The sequence below is a fragment of the Hippopotamus amphibius genome, chromosome 6 (assembly GCF_030028045.1).
Source record: "Hippopotamus amphibius kiboko isolate mHipAmp2 chromosome 6, mHipAmp2.hap2, whole genome shotgun sequence".
Lineage (NCBI taxonomy): Eukaryota > Metazoa > Chordata > Mammalia > Artiodactyla > Hippopotamidae > Hippopotamus > Hippopotamus amphibius.
In genome coordinates this window covers 48576126-48595197 of record NC_080191.1, presented here as the reverse complement: position 1 = coordinate 48595197, position 19072 = coordinate 48576126, and the positions used below count along the sequence as shown (strand labels likewise).

At 42.3% G+C, this 19072-nt stretch overlaps 2 protein-coding genes across 9 annotated transcripts in view; one reads left to right on the top strand and one right to left on the bottom strand.

Moving 5' to 3' along the window:
* PLAGL1 (PLAG1 like zinc finger 1) overlaps positions 1–8068 on the top strand; it is a 63979-nt gene extending 55911 nt beyond the window's left edge. For 3 of the 8 annotated variants that reach the window (XM_057738740.1, XM_057738741.1, XM_057738739.1), the window contains 3 exons: positions 1531–1672; positions 4128–4302; positions 5768–8068. In XM_057738740.1, coding sequence (XP_057594723.1) covers positions 1645–1672; positions 4128–4302; positions 5768–7007 — 1443 coding nt within the window. In that variant the 5' untranslated portion in view covers positions 1531–1644 and the 3' untranslated portion in view covers positions 7008–8068. Of the gene's footprint in view, positions 1–1530; positions 2026–2227; positions 2382–4127; positions 4303–5767 lie in introns of those variants that run through there. The other 5 variants (XM_057738744.1, XM_057738743.1, XM_057738742.1 and 2 more) reach the window with 5 other exon arrangements.
* Positions 8069–9031: 963 nt separating this feature from the next.
* ZC2HC1B (zinc finger C2HC-type containing 1B) overlaps positions 9032–19072 on the bottom strand; it is a 37627-nt gene continuing 27586 nt past the window's right edge. Inside the window, exons 6-8 of the mRNA XM_057737758.1 lie at positions 16305–16410; positions 10434–10518; positions 9032–9164 (exon numbers count right to left, since the gene is read on the bottom strand). Coding sequence (XP_057593741.1) covers positions 10448–10518; positions 16305–16410 — 177 coding nt within the window. The 3' untranslated portion in view covers positions 9032–9164; positions 10434–10447. The remainder of the gene's footprint in view (positions 9165–10433; positions 10519–16304; positions 16411–19072) is intronic.

Genomic DNA, 19072 nt, shown 5'->3' with positions numbered 1-19072 from the left:
CGCACGTCAACTCTGAAGGTTCCAAGCAGGTGGGGCAGGATGGTGAGGGGTGTCTGCCTGATGCCGGCTCCTTGTGAACTCTGACCAGACACTAAAAACATCTGAGCTAGCTGATGAGGAACACAAGAAGTTTTCTGCAATTTTTGTCTCTTGAAAAAGGAGTGTGTTTGTCTCTGTGCATGTGCTAGGTGCTGATATATTTAAAGATGCTTGCACTATTATTATAGTAAAATTTCATCTAGCTATACTCCAGCTTTCTGATCTGAAAGTAACTACAAAGGTAAGTAAAAATTAACTTTTAACAATAAAGAGCAGCTCTAAAAGAGTTGGCAATAAATGAATGACTGCAGGGAACAGACGCCTTGCCCTGCTGTGATTGGTCAGGTTACCATGAGTGCCCTGCTCACTTGACAAAGTTCAGAAAAGGTTGGCCTGTGTACTAAAGCTACTCCAGTGTGTTTAATGTAAGCATACAGTATGCTATTTTTTTTTTTAGTATTGGCACCTGAAAGGTTAATGTCCATTGCCTGAGCAGGAACTCTCTCTAGAACAGTACAGGATCCTAGGTAGCCAGGCTTTTACTGTGTCGTTCATGATGCTGCTTTGGACTCTTAAGGCTTCCAAATTCATGGTCTGTTGGTAGAAAAAGAAGAGCCTGGATTTGGGTGATTTGTGTGGGTTGGAAGGGTGGTAATTGAGATTTGAGGCAGGTTGAGGAGGCAAGCCCACCTCCTAGGAGTGGCCTTCCAGCAGGTAGCTGGCCCCCCAGGGTGGGGCTGGGGAATGAGGAAATGTCTTCATAAATGAAAGGGGAAAAGAGGAGTAGAACAATTTCCTGGAGGATGGTGCCTGCACATCTGAATGTGCTCTGAGCTTTGCCTGAGCCGTCACTTTTGTCTCCATGGGAATCTCCCCTCTAAAGGCACCACATCAGCTTTATTCCCACTTTGTTTATATCATAGACTTGATTCCTTCTGCAAGGTAACCTCAGAAACAAATTAACTTAGATGTATACAAATTATTTCATCTCATCCCCTGGAAGTTTAAACAGGTGTGATAAACAACTCATGTTCTGCCAACAATGAGTGAAGAGGAATAGCCCATGGTTTGAATAAGCAGGGATGATTTTTTTTTTTTTTCCTGTACCAGTAAGACACTCAAACACACTGGGGAGGTTTTTTTTTCTTTTTTTCTTTGAATTGGCAGATTGAACTTGACACTGACCTGAAATCATGGTTTGAAGTAGATAATACCGAGTCTATGGAAATGGCTTTCTCTATCACAAGGGACAGTGTGCTTCATCCACCATCAAAGCACTGTGCACTTGACTCCTGCCGCCAGGAGAAGCACAGACAGGTGGATTTATATGCAGAAGGACCTCTGAAAGCACACGGGAGGATGGAGAGTTGTGCTGCATTCATGCCATTTAATGGAACATGTTGGTTCTGGGGAGTTGATGCTGAACTGGTGGAGGAGCAGCACTGTTTTCAGACAGCTAACGCAGGAAAACTGTCCCTCTTCTCCCCACAGCCTGGTGACGCAGGACGTGCCCCAGCTCTCGTGATGCAGATCGCCTTTCTGCTCTGGAACCTCATCCGTGCCTCAGACTTGCTCCTCTCAACCTGAGACTGCGTGGAAACTGGGATGTGGGAAGCAGGAAGCAGAGATAGTGGTAACTGAGAGGCCCATGTCTGGGTAGAACCAGGTCCGGGACCACAACGCTGCCTGCCCCCTGGCCTGGCGGTCCGCTGCTGTGGCTCTGCTGATGTGCTCAGCACCGTCCTTCTATTTGTACTTAAATGGCACAGCATTTGGTCAGCGCATCTGAAAAGGAAGGTGTGAGAGACAAAGCCCATGGCCACCTACCCCTGCCAATTATGTGGCAAGACGTTCCTCACCCTGGAGAAGTTCACTATCCACAATTATTCCCACTCCAGGGAGCGACCTTACAAGTGCTTGCAGCCAGACTGTGGCAAAGCCTTCATTTCCAGATATAAATTAATGAGGTGAGAGGCTTTAGAAAAGGTATGTACTTTTACACATACCTTTAAAAGGCTTTGCTAGCCCTCAGACCAAACACGGCAGGGGAAAAGGGATGCAGAACGTGGATGCATTTTAGCCTTTATGGCTGTATCTCCAGTGATTACTACAGTTTTTATGTGACAGTTGTGCTCTGCAGTGTCCAGTTCACTTTTTCAACAAATATTTCTTGTGTTCCTACAATAAGCCAGGCCTAAGAACAGAAAGATGAGAAGACACATGGCTGGGGAGATAGTCATGCAGACACCATTAAATGTAAACTAAGGGCTTTGACAGAGCTATGCAGGTGGCGGAAGTTGTTCTCCACTGCTTGATGAGACCTGGGGAGGCTCCTCAGAAAGGTACAGTCTTTAGCTGTGATGTAAAGAATGAATGGGAGGCGGACAGAGAGGAGGTTCTGGGGGAGCCCTAAGCTTTGGCCTTGAAGCACACATGTACAGAGGATAGTGCTGGATGAGAACCGGGGTGAGGCTCCAAATGTAGGCAAGAAGGAAGCAGCGCAAAACAGGCCTTGTCTGCTGTCCTAACGGGTTTGTTTTTTTCTGCTAAGTCTAAGAACTGAAAAACATGATTTGATCAGGATGTTAGAAAGATGGCTCTGGTAGTAATTTGGAGAACAGGGAATAGTCTACTAGACTGATTTACAATCTGGTGTAACAGTCCAGGTATGAAATATGGTGACCTTGCCCAGGTCCTGAGAGTGAGGATGGAAGGGACGGTTTATCTCTGAGTGTCAGCTTTTGGAGCACTTTCTCAACGTGGCTCTAAAAGCCACCCTAACAAGTGGAATTCTGTTGGGTATACAGATGTTAAGTGTGTGCATTTAATCAGATTTTCAAAGGCATCCATGATATGACAAAAGGTTAAAAACTACTCTTTAGGAGATAGGTCCTTTTTTAGAAATAGTACATTTAGTCTGAATTATCAATATTTCTTGAGTGCCTATTAGATACTCACTTCCCTGAGGGAAATGAATATATACAGTTTCTGCCTGTAAAGGATTTTTGTATCATAGAAAGACAATATAGACTTGAAATCAGTAGGTTACACAGTAGGCCGATTGACAGTGATGCTGTGTGTGTGGCACCTCAGAACGACACGCAGCACTCCCAGTAACACATGCCTGTTTTGATACCTGGTTAAGGGAAATGCATCTTTTGCTGCTAACCTTCATGAAATGAACTTTAACTTTCAGACTAACATATAAATGTATAGGTAAGAGTCAGAATTTAGCAAGAGAGAATTTCCATCTGAGTGGTGTGAACATGAACCACATAATAATTAGATCTGGGAGTGCCCCTGGAGGAAGGCACTTGAAAGAATTAAAGAGAGAGATAAATTATGTTCCTTGCCCTTAAGAACAGCACTGTTAGAGATAATGTAATATAATAAGGCGATTTGTTAAAGTAAGCCTATAAATGTTTAAAATTCAAATGTGTTCTGTTCATCAGCCAATCTCTAGTTGCCATAAATATTAGTATTGAGTGCCTACTGTGTGCACCAATTTTGTTGCAAAGGCTTCCCTGTTTTGCAACACGCTTCTTATGTGTACACAGTAATTATTCATACCCGAACACCAAAAGTGGCGTTAGCTGCAGTTAAGCCACAGTGAGGATATTATAACCATGGATGAAGACCAAAACACATATAGGAGATACGTATTTGGAAAAGACAGTGGAGCTTACAGATTATTGGAATGACAGGAATTAGGTGGGATTACTGTGGTAAACCGCACTGAAGAAGATGTCTTAAGCAGTATTTAGGAGGTGGTAGTTCTGAGCAAGGGAAACAACTTGGTCAGCTGAGGGTGTGAAGTGAGGCAAAAAAGGGAAGCAGTGTACTTTATGCAAGAACGGCCTTCCCTGCCACAGCCAGCAACATTTCTTGCCTCTCTGTCTTGAAGCAGTGACCTAATAAAGGGATAGAAGAGTGGCGAGGTGGCAGGATGCTTTAGGTTTGCTTTCTTTCTTTTTTTTTTTTTTTTTTTAAAGAAAAAGGGCAGCATTCCATCCCACGTCCCTCAGTTGTAACAAGGTCCGTTTTATAAGCAGAGGTTGAAGAATAAAATGACTGACTTGCTTAACTAGGAAAGAGAACATGGGCCCTCATACAGCAAAGGATGAAAGCAGTTAGATGGCAACAGCGAAGCGCAGGAACAGATGACTTGGCAAGGCAGGCGGAGTCCCAGTGCAAGCGGTTACCCCGGGAGAATTTGAAGATCGTTGGTGTGGTCCAGGTGACACCCGAAGATGGTGCTATTTGGTGACTATAGGACTGAAACTGGTGGTTTCTTGGGTTGTTAGGTAAGAAGCTAGGGAGGGAAACAAGATGTGGAAGTAATTTCAGCCATAAGATCATGTTCTGGATTGGAAGTGCTGCATGAACAAGTGAGGGGTAAATTAAAAGAAGACTTAGGTACTAGGCAAAGGAAAGAGTCAGAAGAGAGGGGTGGGAGCTGGTGGAATGTGAAAAGTGGTGTGTCGCTCAGGTACGAGTCGTCCCCTTGCACCTTTCTCACAGGTAGGACTAGGAGTAGGACAGGAAAGCGTGGGTAGGAAATACCAGGTCCAGAGCGGTTAACTTGGCATCGCTCTGTTACACATGGGTGATAAATGAAATCTAATCAGATAAAAGTCCTCCACAAAGGAAAAGGGGGAGAGGGACAAGATCCAGAACAGAGCTGTAGGGTTCTTCAACACTAGTGCTGGACCAAATGCCAAGTTTGTTGTTTGCCCTCTAGCAGGCTCGAAAAACCCTTTCAGCAACCTGTGAATGTATTTAAATACATCTGGAACTTGGAGAGACCAGCATCACTGCAGATCCCCCAAATACCTATTGCATTGGCCCCTGTTCCTCAACGGTGTTTGTACCTGTCTCACAGAACCTGCCGCAGTCAGTATATGTTTCCCTCTACTGTCCTGGGGTAGCTGCTTAGTCCTTCTAGAAAAAGTCCTTTTGAATTTTGCCAGTGAAATTAGCAATGACCTTTAGGAAGCAAGTTGAAAGTGTAGCCCAGCAAGGTCCCAGAGGGACCTTGAAGAAATGGGGACACAGGCTGCATGCATGTGACATGATAGCCAATAGGAAAGTATTCAACGGCCAGAAACTAAGACTTCAGCGTAAAGATCTCATGGGAGGCAGGAGGCTGATGCTCAGAGAACAGGTGGTGGGGCTGGCATTCTGGGTCCAATTAGACACTTTCTCTGAGGTTAAAGATAGACTTTTTAGCATTATGTCTAAGGCCTAAACTTTCTGTCTCAATAAAGACCAAGCAGAAATTGTATTAGAAACAATAAAAACAACAATGGTTGGGGACAGGGGTATGGGGTTTGTGTAGAAGGCAAATTGGATCACTTTTGGAAATTCAGAAATTTTAAAAGAGGATAGAATAGTCACTTAAACCCCTTCCTGAAAAATATTTCTTCATGATCATATGTTTTAAAATACTTGTATACTTGTATTTGTTTAGAAATCTCTCTGTATACATTAGGAAAATATGTTCTCCAAGTATATTCTTTACAGGTGTGAAAACTGCATCATGTAGTACCTGTTTTTTATTATAAAGTTCATGTATAGGACCTGGAAAATATGGAAAAGTATTTTAAAACTAGAATACATATACTACCACTTAGAGAAAACTACTATTAACATTTTAATATTGTTTCTATACGTTTCTTCGGCTCTTAAAAAACTAGGTCTATTGTGAAATTTTTCCTTCTGCTCCTAGGCACATGGCTACCCACTCACCCCAGAAATCTCACCAGTGTGCTCATTGTGAGAAGACTTTCAACCGGAAAGACCACCTGAAAAACCACCTCCAAACGCACGATCCCAACAAAATGGCCTTTGGGTGTGAGGAGTGTGGGAAGAAGTACAACACCATGCTGGGCTACAAGAGGCACCTGGCCCTCCACGCGGCTAGCAGCGGCGACCTCACCTGCGGGGTCTGTGCCCTGGAGCTGGGGAGCACAGAAGTGCTGCTGGATCACCTCAAAGCCCACGCCGAAGAAAAGCCCCCTACTGGAACCAAGGAAAAGAAGCACCAGTGCGACCACTGTGAAAGGTGCTTCTACACCCGGAAGGACGTGCGGCGCCACCTGGTGGTCCACACAGGCTGCAAGGACTTCCTGTGTCAGTTTTGTGCCCAGAGATTTGGGCGCAAAGACCACCTCACACGACATACCAAGAAGACACACTCACAGGAGCTGATGAAAGAGAGTTTGCAGTCTGGTGACCTTCTGAACACCTTCCACTCCATCTCCCCCCAGTTTCAACTGAAGGCTGCCCCACTGTCTCCTTTCCCTTTAGGGGCTCCTGCACAGAATGGGCTTGCAAGTAGCTTGCCAGCTGAGGTACACAGCCACACCCACAACCCCTCAGAGCAAACCTCCCAGCCTGTACAAGCGCTGCCAGAGCTCCTGGCCCCCCTCCACCCCGTAGCATCCCCCAGCTCTCCTCCCCCACCCCTCCAGAATCACAAGTACAACACCAGTTCTACCTCATACTCCCCACTTGCAAGCCTGCCCCTCAAAGCAGATACTAAAGGATTTTGCAATACCAATTTGCTTGAGGACTTGCCTCTGCAAGAGCCTCAGTCACCTCACAAGCTCAACCCAGGTTTTGATCTGGCTAAGGGAGGTGCTGGTAAAGTGAACCTGCCCAAGGAGCTACCTGCAGATGCTGTGAACCTAACAATACCTGCCTCTTTGGACCTTTCCCCTCTGTTGGGCTTCTGGCAGCTGCCCCCTCCTGCTACCCAAAATGCCTTTGGGAACAGCAGTCTCACCCTGGGGCCTGGGGAATCTCTGCCCCATAGGTTAAGCTGTCTGGGGCAGCAGCAACAAGACCCCTCACTAGCCATGAGCACTATGAGCCTGGGCCAGCTCCCCCTTCCTCCCATCCCCCATGTTTTCCCAGCTGGCACTGGTTCAGCTATCCTGCCTCATTTCCACCATGCATTCAGATGACTGGTTTTTAAAGCGTACTTTTCTTATTCTGGAAGATGTTTTAAGAAGCATTTTAAACATCAGTTATGATACAAGGAAAGATTTAGAAAGCAGGACTGGAATATGGTTTATTCAGTGATGACTGGCTTGACAGAAGAGAGTTCTCGAACTGCATGTATTGTGCCAATCTGTCCTGAGTGTTCATGCTTTGTACCAAATTTAATAAGCAAGTATTCTTTAATGGAACTGCAACCATTGTCATAACCGACATCCATACGAGGGCTGCTATATATAGGTGTTTGTCAAATTGAACTTAATCGTAAGCCATGATCATAATAACGTTAAGTAAATAACTTTATGTGGCACTGCCTAGTAAGGGAACTATGGAAAGGTTTGGGTTTCTCCAAAATGGGAGAATTTTTAAAATAAGAAAATAACCTTTATATTGCATATTATGACTAGGCTGTGTATTTCTTTTCAGGGATTTTTCTACCTTCAGGGTTGGATGTAGTTTAGTTACTATTGCCATAGCCAACCTATAGTTTTACAGAAACAATTTCTTGTGGAATAATAGACGTCTCCATTTTAAAAAAGCATTTTAAATGTAGTTTGAATATTTTCCACAGGATGCTACAATGTGAGTTATCACTTCATTTATCTTAAAGACAAACTGACTGTCAGTTACATCTGACAGAAAAAAAAAAAAAAATCACTGTGTAACCAGGTTAAGTGGTAAAATAATCCAGGCGTCAGTCAAAAAAAGCATTTTACTGACTTTAATATTGATTATATTTTTAACAGGAATTTAAGAATATTACTGGAATTTTAAAATATATATATATATATATATATTAAACAAGAATTTCCTTTGCTCTGTCTGGCTTAAAATACTACTCTGCTTAAGTATTTTTAATCACCAATAAGTAAATGCATTTTAAAATTCATCATTTAAGTCAATATTAGTTTTATTCAAAAAAGATAACATTTTACAATGTAACTATAATCTATCTCTTGAATTTGGTATCTAATGAGTTTTTAAAATATAAAACCTAACCTTTTTTTAAAGCTCCTTTGTCTTTTGTGTTTAGAGGCTTTCTATATGAAGATATATCTTACATATAATAAACTCTACAAATTCTGCAAATGGCTTGATTAATTTTTATGTACAACCACACCACGGAACTACCCACATTGAGACAGAAAACATTTCCTGCTCCTTAGGTGGCTCCCTCATGCCCCCTCCTGGTCACTGTATCCCCTACAGAAACTACTATTCTGACCTCTATTCAGCATCTATTAGAAACTACTATTTTTTTTTTTTTGAGTAAAATAGTTATGATTTAAAGTAGAAGGTTATATGCTTCATTAAATTCACAGTGCTAAGAACTTATTTCTAAAAATTACTGTATAACATTCTGAATCCTTCCAGAACACTATGTTATTTATTTCTGATGTATAGGTCAGAATACTAGCTACTAAAGTTTTGTCTAGGCTGGGATACCATGATCCAGTTTTACAGTGGTGTTTACCATTAAATTCTAGTACAAATGAGAAGTTATTGGGGTTTCTTCAGCAAGTATTATGCCCCTATAATACTGCTTGCTTTTGCTTGTTTTACCTCTAAATAGGGTGGGGGTGGGTAAAGAAAGGGAAGCCTGAATTCATTTGCCCATTAAAGCAACATATTAGCCAAATGTGAGAAACCGTGGTTCACAGCCCTTAATGGTGATGCTGATGCCATAAAGGGTGGGAGGCCTTGTAGACAAGCCATCTGGGGCTGGGCTGTGTGTGTGTGAGACTGACATGGTGGGTCCTTAAACTGCAGTTTCACTTGGGAAGAAATGAGACAAAGGGACACAGCTTACCTTGTCAGCAGGAATCCCCTGCCCTGGGATGTCTAAGTTCCCAAATCTACTCTTACCTCTCCAAGGGAAGGCATCTCCCAGAGCAAGCGGAGAGGGGCAGAGAGGCAGCTCATGTCAGTTAAAGCTTCCCAAATTCCATTTATAGAAGCTTCCACAAATACTTTTATGTAGCTTACAAGTCTTCAGTCAGTTCCAGAACACATACCTGATTTACCTGAGCATAAAACATAACATTTGTTTCCCAAAGTACAGATCATAAGACTTGCAGATGTTGTGTTTGCTGTACCACAAGTGAGAGTAGGTTGGTATTCTCCTACGAAGAAAAAAATGGCTTACTCCTAAATAAAATTCCCTGAGTTTAACAAAAGATAAAAATTCTTAGATTAAAAAGCATAGTGATAAATGACTCTACAAAAAGAGTTTACTAACCCTTAAGTGATTAAGAGAAAAAAATAGTTAAGACACCACCTCCCAACAGAGCTACATAAAGTGATGGTGAGATGAACAGTTGACTGCTAAGTTGGCCATGATAAATAGATGGCCTGAGGCCACTTACAGCATCTTCCACAGGGTGTGAAGGTTATTGTAACCTGTTCCTTCCACTGTAGTGTTCCCCCCCAAACCAGCTGTGTACACTGGTGTATGTGAGACAATTCTACATGATATCCAGATGGACATTTAAAATAGGAGTAGTTACTAATCATAGTTTAATATACATTAGAAGCAAATAACAAAGCTGAGATTTCACAGCTTTTATGTAGAATAAAGCTAGCTAAAAACTGATTTTCCTAGAAAGTAATAATGTTGGTACTTCAAAGACTTTCACAAAAAGTTTCCAATAGCAAAGCAAAATTTTCTTTAAAAGCTTATTAAATGTCCCTTAAAAAAAAAAAACGCTTCAAGTGAAACTTTAATTCAAGCATTATCACACACGTTGATGTGCTGTTTAATGATGTTGGGGGAAAATTTTGAAGGGAGCAGATAAGAAAATTTGAAGCTAGTTTTTACTTGGTCTACATGATGTCTCAAGAGAAATCATGGGTGTGTAAACAGATGCCTCCCCTTCCTTCCCCTTAGGTGGCTTTCCAGGGTACACAGCCATCCAGGCTGAGGACTTTCTGGGAGCCAGTCTGGAAGCAGAAAGAAAAGGCATTTACTTTAGAACTTCGTTGTTTCCACATTCAGAACGTTAAGTAATGTAGGCCTCTTGAAACTTTTGTTTTAACAATTCACAATATCAAAAAGTCTCCAACTTCACAGCAGTCCCATTCAGTGTCAATCTTAGGGGACTGTCCTTGTTTGGAAAAGGGACGGGGCAGTAATCTTCTAGGTCAAAATGAAAAATCATTCCCCTTTCCTGTTAAATCCAAGAAATAAAAACTGAATGTCATTTCAAGCTATATGTTTAACAAAAGAGTAAGTTTCAAGAACATACATTTTATGTAACCCAAATCAGGATTTGCCCAAATTCCTCTTGATTGGCCCGCTATACATTCATTTGCTTAAAGGCTCATTAACTGTCTTGCCCATTAGATGATCAGCAACACCTGGATCAGACGTTAATTTTTTTTTTTTTTCTTACCTGGCCTCTAGGAGTTAATCTTTTTTAGAAGATTTAGGAAATCCTTGTCTGAGTTTTGCTCCAGAAGCAGGGTCCACTGCTAATCCTTTGCAGACATAAACAGATTTGTTATTATGTAAAAGCAAACATTAGCAACAACAGGAAAAAAGGCACGATTATGAAATCCTCACATTGGATTCAAATGTCTCTATTCTTCCTTTCTGTTTTGTTTATTTAGTTTTGTAGCTATAGACAAGTGCTCAGTCCCCATCCTGGGCCAGATAATAATGAAAACAGACACTGTGTCAGGAGCCTTCTTTCCTCCACCACTAGGCCTTCACTTACCCGTGGATGGGCCCTTTGGACCACCACCTCAGTGGCCCACCGTTTATACAAGCTGATCCTCCACACCTCTCCCCACTACTGCCCTGGCTTTCAAAACGTACCCTGAGTATTTCACGTCTTCACAATTCTTTTCCTGCTCTCATGCTAGGAAGGGTTTGATAAGCCTCATGGAAGCATGAGATGCCTTCCCTCCCAGGGGTTATTTACACAGTGATGGACTCATTCCCCAAACAGGACTCTTCCTTTGTGTCCAGCAGCACTGCGGGGCATGGAGATGTAGGAGGTTATGGATAGAGACACACCACACCGTAGTCTGTTTTGGACCACATGGTATGGGTCGGGATTCTCAGAGAAATCATTAAAAAAAAAAAAAAAAAGAATTAGTACTCTCTGTCCTAGAGGACTCCTTTTTAATCAGTGTTTTACAAAGGGGAAATAACCCAAGGAAATTGTGAATCAATATCAAAGGACACAGGACAGAAACAATTGTGTTCATATGATCCAAAGATCTACAAGTTTTATTTTTTCCAAGGAATCAGCAACTGACCCTTCAATACTCATTACATTTGCTACACAATTAAGTTAGGTAAGGAGGGGAGACTAGCGCAGGGAAGATGCTTAACTTGATCAAATCCACTGCTCCAGAAACCAAAGCAGTACCTATACCAACAAAGCTGTAAAAGGCAATTCACTAAATACATGAAGCAACACAGCTCCAGGACCCAGAACTACATTTTCACAGTGATCTTAGTCACTTTGTCAAAAGGTGCTGGAGAAGCTGCTGCCCAGAGGTACCTTGCCTGTAAATCTGTCATTCTTATAGCAAAACCCTTGAGAAAACAGCCATGTAGATATTTGCTGACTAGGCTATAAACTCAGTTCTCATCTGGACATCAGAATCTTTGTGAGAATGAAGGAAGAGCCATACCGTTTTCTAAAACAATTTCCTAACATATATCTACTAAATAATATATAACTACTAAATAATATATAAACTAGTATATGTGCTAAATAATATGTAATATGTAATAATATATAAATATATGCTTAAATAAATGTCTCCTTTACGTTTATATTTTTTGACCCAGTTTTCACAAAGTAAAGATTTGCTTGGCTCTACCATTTCCTATTAAAAATTACTTGTGCAAGTTGCTTTTCCTCTCTGTGCTTTCCTCACCTGTAAACTAGGGATATGAATAGTATATCTACTCCCTTGCATTACTGCGAGGATTAAAGGAGGATTAATGAAGATCAATATATGAAGAGTTCAGAAGAGTGTACAACTAAGCATGGGCTACTGTCCATGAAGAAGGGAGATATTCAGTGTAGCAAAAAAGTAGAAAGGACCTACCTATTCAAGTCAGAAAAACATATAAACAAGTTACACTGTATTTTTGTGATATACTATGTTTTTAAAGAAATTCTTTGCCATAGGGAAATGTTCAGTTTGTTAGCGAAAAAAACCAAGATGTGTACACTATGATCCTAACTTTGATAAAAGGAAAACAAAAAAGGAGGAGTATAAAGAGAAAAATGAAAAGAGATATCAATGTTAACAGCAGACACGTCAGGGTGTGGAATTATGGATGATTTTTATTTTCTTTATACTTTTTCTCCATTCCAATATTTTCTACAGCAAGCAATTTCTTATATGGCAAGTAAAAAAAAAAAAAAAAAAAAAAGCTTTTTTGCAGGCTAACAAAGTGTCTAGAACCAAAAAGTTTCTAGGTCATCATAATAGCCTAACCTACAAAGACACGCGTGCCTGGGGATGTGACACCAGCATAGGCATGAATCACATATAGCCTGGATGCCTGGCCAAGCACTGACGGCTCTCCTTGCTCTAGTGCCAGCCTTCCATTCTAACTTTAACCCCAGGTCTTCTCCACGCTTTGCCCAAATGGGTCATCTGTTTCCAGAGTATCTTTGTTCATTGCTTCTGCAACTTTTCTCCATTGGTGAAAATCTAGCTCGTCCTGAAAGCTCATCCCAAATGCCTCTACCTCTATGAAGCTTCCTCTCTCTCAGACTGTCACCTCCTCCATAAAGCCTCCTCAACAAAGTTGATCTCTTTCTTGAATGCTTAGGACTTTTACACCCCACTGTTAAATATTAGGTAACCATGCACAGTAACTATGTACTGAATGAATGAATCCTTTTGAACATCCATGGCCGCTGTGTATCGACGTCACGTAACATCACACGCTCTCTTGGGTCAGAGATTTTCCTGTACATACATAACTTCTTAGAAGACTCTGGGGTGGATAAGGACTGTGCCTGACACACACTTCCCCTGGCTATGAATTTAGAACAAAACGTTGTAAATGAGAGATTCTAAATGCTTATTTTACTCAAGAGATTTGAAGAATGATAGCCAGAGTTTTAAAGGGCTAACTACCAGTTAGGTGAAAGACAATAAATGATTTATGTGGAAGGCAAGTGACACCACGTAGCCTAAACTACTTACTGATTGTCAATCTAGACATGGCAATACCAACCATTTTTAAAAGACCCTCATATTACAAATAGATTAACACTGACCAGAACAAAAACGATGGCCAGTAGATGTAAATCTGATTCACACAAGGGCCTGTTTACATTAGTGAAAGTTACTCAGTGCTTTTCTCCAAGCCATAAAGAGTTCTGAAAATTAACCTCCCCTCAATATACTTCTGCTTCCTCTTCAGAGTGGCTCCGAATGAAATGTGACCAATTTAAACACACACTAACCCTGACAACTTTATTTTCAAATGTAAACAGGTGAGGCCACAGGAAAGAATAGAAATTAAACTGAAAAAGCATTTTAAGCCTGAAATAAAAAGCTATCTCAAAGCTAATTAACATGACAATTCTATCATATGCCAGTAATTTAAGTGAGAAATTATAGACTCAAGAGACCCACTTTCTCCAATATATTTCATTCAAAAAGTATTTACTGAGCACTTCATAAGTGTCCCCAACAATTCTAACAAGTAGCAATACAGCAGTATGATACAAAATAGACCAAGTAGACAGATCCCTGCCTTCTTGAAACTTACATTCCTTTTTCAGGGTGGGGGAGCAGGAAGGAGATAAACATGTATTAGATGATGATAAATGCCATTTTGAAAAAATACAAAGAGAATTATGGAGGCCTTGATTACTTTTAAATACAGAGGTTGGGGGTGGGGCTCTTTGTGAAGAGGACATTCAGCAGAGAACTGGAGGGAGGGAGAGACAGCAGTGCAGGTTAGTAAGGGAGTGTTCTGGTTTTCAGCAGAGGTGGCAGCCAGTGCAAAGGCCCTCAGTCAGGAGTGAACAGGAGAGAGGCCACTGGAGCTGGACTGAGCGGAAACAGCGGACGGCGAAGTCAAGTGGTGGCACAGAACCGAGTGTGAGCTCTGCTGGCCTCGGCCTTGCATTTAGCAACATCACAGTAGTTATATACCACTGTTAACTAGTCAAGAACAAACATAATACCATTTTGCTTCGATCTGCTGGCCTACTCATCTATTTCTTAGTGTATCAGAATGGTATCTTTGCAACGTCCTGCTTAATGCCACATACTGGGACACGGGACTGCTGAGATCTAATTCAGGACCTTTCCACCTGTGCCTTGCTGCTGCTTTAAAGAAATTATTTAGTTCAAGGAAGGAAACTCTTTCCCTATCTTCAGCATTACGCCTGTCTCCCCTGACTCCCAGCCTCTTTCCAGGTTTACTAGACTGGGGAACGAAGGTCCTAGACTCTGCGGCTGTGCTCGGATTTGACTTGGCACACTGTCAGAGTTGTCTAATCCCGATGAATTCAGAAATATTCCCTCTTGGCAAATAAGCTTCAACCTCAAAATCAAAAGGGTGTTTCTCACTGGAAGGGAAGTATTATAATATATTCGCTGAAAAAATAAGCAGAGAAACCATAATATAAAGAAATTGTCTTTTCTGAAGGACAGTGATCATTATACTTCACCAAAAAGCTTGTTAGTTGGAAGTTTTACCAAAAAAATACATATATAATTTGAATTCTTTTTTAAGTGAAAACTGAAACCTACCTCATTATTAAGTTTTTACACATCAGGAAAAAACTAATGATTTGTGTTTAGATGGCTGTGGGGAAATTTTTAAAATATCAATTCAATTTTTAGCCCATGATAAGCAACTCATGAAGAATTTAAAAACTAATGATAAAGATTTCTAGTACTATTACTTTATGGACTGAAAAACTGGCACTTCTTATTCTGGTTCTGATAATACCTTCGAAATAAGACTTCTGACCAGAGGTGCCAATGTGGTCAAGAATTAATTCATATCGCCTTCATAGTGCATGCTGATCATAAAGAAGAATGCCCACTGTTAGTAATGTAGCTCGATGAGGAGGGAAAGCACAGTAGATATCTAATCCCGCTCTGCTGTTACCGCTCGTGCGTCTTAACTGAGCCTCAGTTTCCCTTTCCATAGATTAAAACATTTGGAGGATTATTGTGAGGATTAAATGAAATGGGTCAAGCATATAGTAAGTACTATAATGGTGGTCGTAACTTTTTGCTACTTTGAAGAAATTATTTCATTCTAGGAAGGAAATTCTTCCCTTTTTTCTTTTTTTTCCAGGCTTACTGAGATCTAATTGAATATAACATATAAGTTTAAGGTGTACAGTATGATGATTTGATACCTGTATATACTGCAAAATGATCACCACAATAAGATTAGTTAACACACCCATCCATCACCTCACACAGTTACTTTCATGTGTATCTGCTGAGAACATTTAAGATTTACTGTCTTAGCAACTTTGAAGTGTATAATATAGTATTGTTATCTATAGTCACCATGCTGTACGTTGGATCCCCACCACTTATCATCTTATTACTGGAAGTTTGTACCCTTAGACCAACATCTCCCCATTTCTCCCACCCTCCCCTCCCCCCCGGCAACCACCATCCTACTCTCTGTTTTTATGAGTTTAGCTTTTTAAGGTTCCACACATAAGTGAGATCATACGGTATTTGTCCTCCTTCTGACATTTCACTTAGCATAATGCCCTCCAGGTTTATCCATGTTATTGAAAATAAAAGGATTCTTTTTATTGTTGAGTAAGATTCCATTGTGTATGTATACCCTATCTTTATCCATTCATCCATCAATGGACACATTGGTTGTTTCTATATCTTGGCTATTTGAAAAATGCTGTAATGAACATGGAAGTACAGATATCTCTCTGAGACAGTGATTTCATTTTCTTCCCTTATTTTCAACACAAAACCTGACACACTGCCATCTCCCACCCTTAATCTCTTTTTAATTTTACCAGACCAGAGAACAATGGTTCTAGATCCTGCTGTTGTAATCAGATCTGACTTTGTATACTGTCAGAGTTGTCTAATCCTGGTAAATTAGAAAATAACCTTTCTTGGCAAATAAGCTTTAACCTCAAACAAACCCACGTATCTTTATATCCCAAAGCAACTTTGGATGTCACAGCTTTTGCTGAAGGCCAGCAAATCCCAGAGCCAACAGTGGTCCCCTCTGACCCCATCATTCGATGGCTGAGATGCTCACTCCAACTCACCTGGCCTGGTTGGGACCGCGGTGGCCTCCAGGGCCCTGTTCTGTAGCAGAGCTCCCACGGCACTGGTTACAGTCGGTTCTTTTTTTGGACTCATCTGGGCCCTACCCTACAGGGGTGGGGAGAACAGAAGGGTTCTGTAACCTCAGGTCACAGGAGGTAAAGCCGTCTTCCCTTCACCAGCAGCAGGGTGGAGTCATGTCTGGGACCTGCGACACCCAGGGGAGGGGGACACACACAGCCCGCACCTCAGTAGCCTGGTTCGTGTCCTCCCTGCTAGGGCTCACAACCACCTCTGGGTTTTGGAGCTTTCATTCCATAATCAAGCCCTCGGTGGAGTGCTGACATATGCTAATCCTGTACAATTAGTTGTATGGGGACATAAGAAATCACTTAATGTCAATAAGGACAGCTATGGAACATTTTAGTTTTTCATTACACTTGAAGATGATTTTGTTTTTAAATACATGCACAGAGAAGAAAAACAGACACTGGCAGGCTGCAAATGTTTTAAACATGGAATCCCAACACCCCCACGCCACTCCCCGCCCTGCTGAGCAGCAGGAGCAGGGCAGTCACAGTAATACAGAAGGAGGACCAAAAGGCTCCTCGGAATCTCCTCTGTACACTCCTTTTCACCTCGCCACTGATCCCTCAACATTTCCATGGCAACTCCAGTATAAAGATAACCTGTTTCTCCAAGTGAGAATCCCCACTTGGGCAAGGATAGCTACAAGGCTTCAGCGGGCAGCTCATCCCCAGCCAAACAAAGAAAGCTACTTTCAGAGGCCCATATTGGTCTCTTTTGGTTAAGGGTATAACACATTTTTAAACCTGATTATGTTTAAAATAGAAACACATTTCAGCTGTGCTGTTAACAGCCCTTCAAAACTGAAACAACACCTCCCTTTTTGTTCTCTTTCTGAATAAGCGCCACTATTAGGCAGGGCCCCAGAGTGGTGAAGCTGGCATAAGGGAAACACCGCTGCTGTTCAGATACACTCTACAGTGAGTCTACTCAGAAAGCAAGCAATTCAGAAAGCAAGCAATTTTTCTTCTGTGTTCCCAATCACCACTTAGCTCTGGAAAACAAGGAGAGGAACAGGGCCAAGTCACTGGTTACACTCAGGACGGCCAGCTGGCCTTCTTCAGGAATAAAAAGCACTTCCGTCCGCTGCTTCCCTCTGCTCCCCTTGGCCCCACTAACACCGACTAACTTCGTGGACTGGTTAGAAGAATTGTTCGAAGAAACATAATGCACCCTTTACTGCTTTAGAAAGTATAGGTAGAGTTGTACTTTTTTTCCAAAACTAAGTTGAATTCAAGCCCAAAGCAGTCATATTCCCCCCGCACTGTGGTGCCTATCCCACTACAGGAAAGGACGGGCAGAGAGCGGCAGGAGGGCAGGGCAAGGGGGAAAGAGGAAAGCCAGGGGAACCCTGTGTACAAGGCACTGTACTGATATTACCTATAATCCTCCCAACAGCTCGGCAAGACACAGGTTAAAGTGAGTCTCAAAGAATTTACGTAACTTGTCCAAGTTAACCTATCGGTAATATATTATAAAACTGAAGGCCAAACCCTGACTACTGACTGTAGCATCTGGGCTCTGTGCCGCACTGCTTCCCATGCTAGTTCAGGGGTAAAGACTGAATCTCTGCAACTGTATGTATCACACCCACCTTGCCTGCCCCACCCACACACCTACCTCCTACCTCCTGTGTTCCTTTATCTAGACATGGGATAATCATGTGCCCGGCTCTGGAGCTAAAAACCTTTCTGTCAACCCTGATCCTCTTTTACTTTATATCCAATCAGCTTCTCAGTCCCAACGGTTATTTCTTAAATCCACCCCTCCTCCTACACACACACACACACACACACACCCCCTCCGTTAGTCCTCTTACTCTGGGCTCTCATTTTCCTTTCCTGTTGTGGCTTCTAACGGGTCTCACGCCAATCCATCTTGAACATTAACTGCAAGGGTGATCTTTCTAAAAAACCAATTCCACGTCACTCCAGCCTGCACTATGCAACCAGTCTACACCGCGTACAGAACGACACAAGGCCAGTGATGGGTGACTGGATAAAAAAGCCGAGAAGGTCAGTCGGCAGGGAGAAGAGAAAGCAGCAGCAGAGCAGGAAGAAGAGACAAGATGGAAAGATGGAGAAGAGGACTTCCTTGGATTCCTGGGGACTTTCCGATCCCTGCTTCCAGGTCCTCAGGGTGGTTGGCCTCAGATTTAGGGCATCTATCCACTTAATCCCCCTTTCCCTCCTCTCTGAGCCAGCCTGGGTTAAAGCCCTTCTGGCTGTGATGCTCGCCTTGCCTGTCCCATCCCCTGTCACTTGCCCACAGGCACTCCATGCTGTAGCTGCACGTGGCAGGCTCCCTGGGTCATGAGCTGGACATTCTGCACATAATGTCCTTCCCAACTTCAAATCGAGACTGGTAAACCTGACTTGATATTTCAGGGAAAGGATCTGCTCCTCTTTGAAACCTTCCATGAATCACAGGTGGCCTCTGCTTCCACCGTGCTCCTATACATGTCACCACTACGCCTTCCTACCGCATTGTTTCCAAGGCCGCTGCCGCCTCTGGATCACACATTCTTGATCAACCAGCACGTGGCACAGGGGCTGGTACAGCACAGATATTCAACAACGGTCTAGTACATGTGGAGAAAGAGCTCAGCATCCACAGTCCGCAGGGTGTGCTACTGTTAGAGAGGGTCCCACTCCTGCCACAGGCTGGGTATCACGGAAATCCT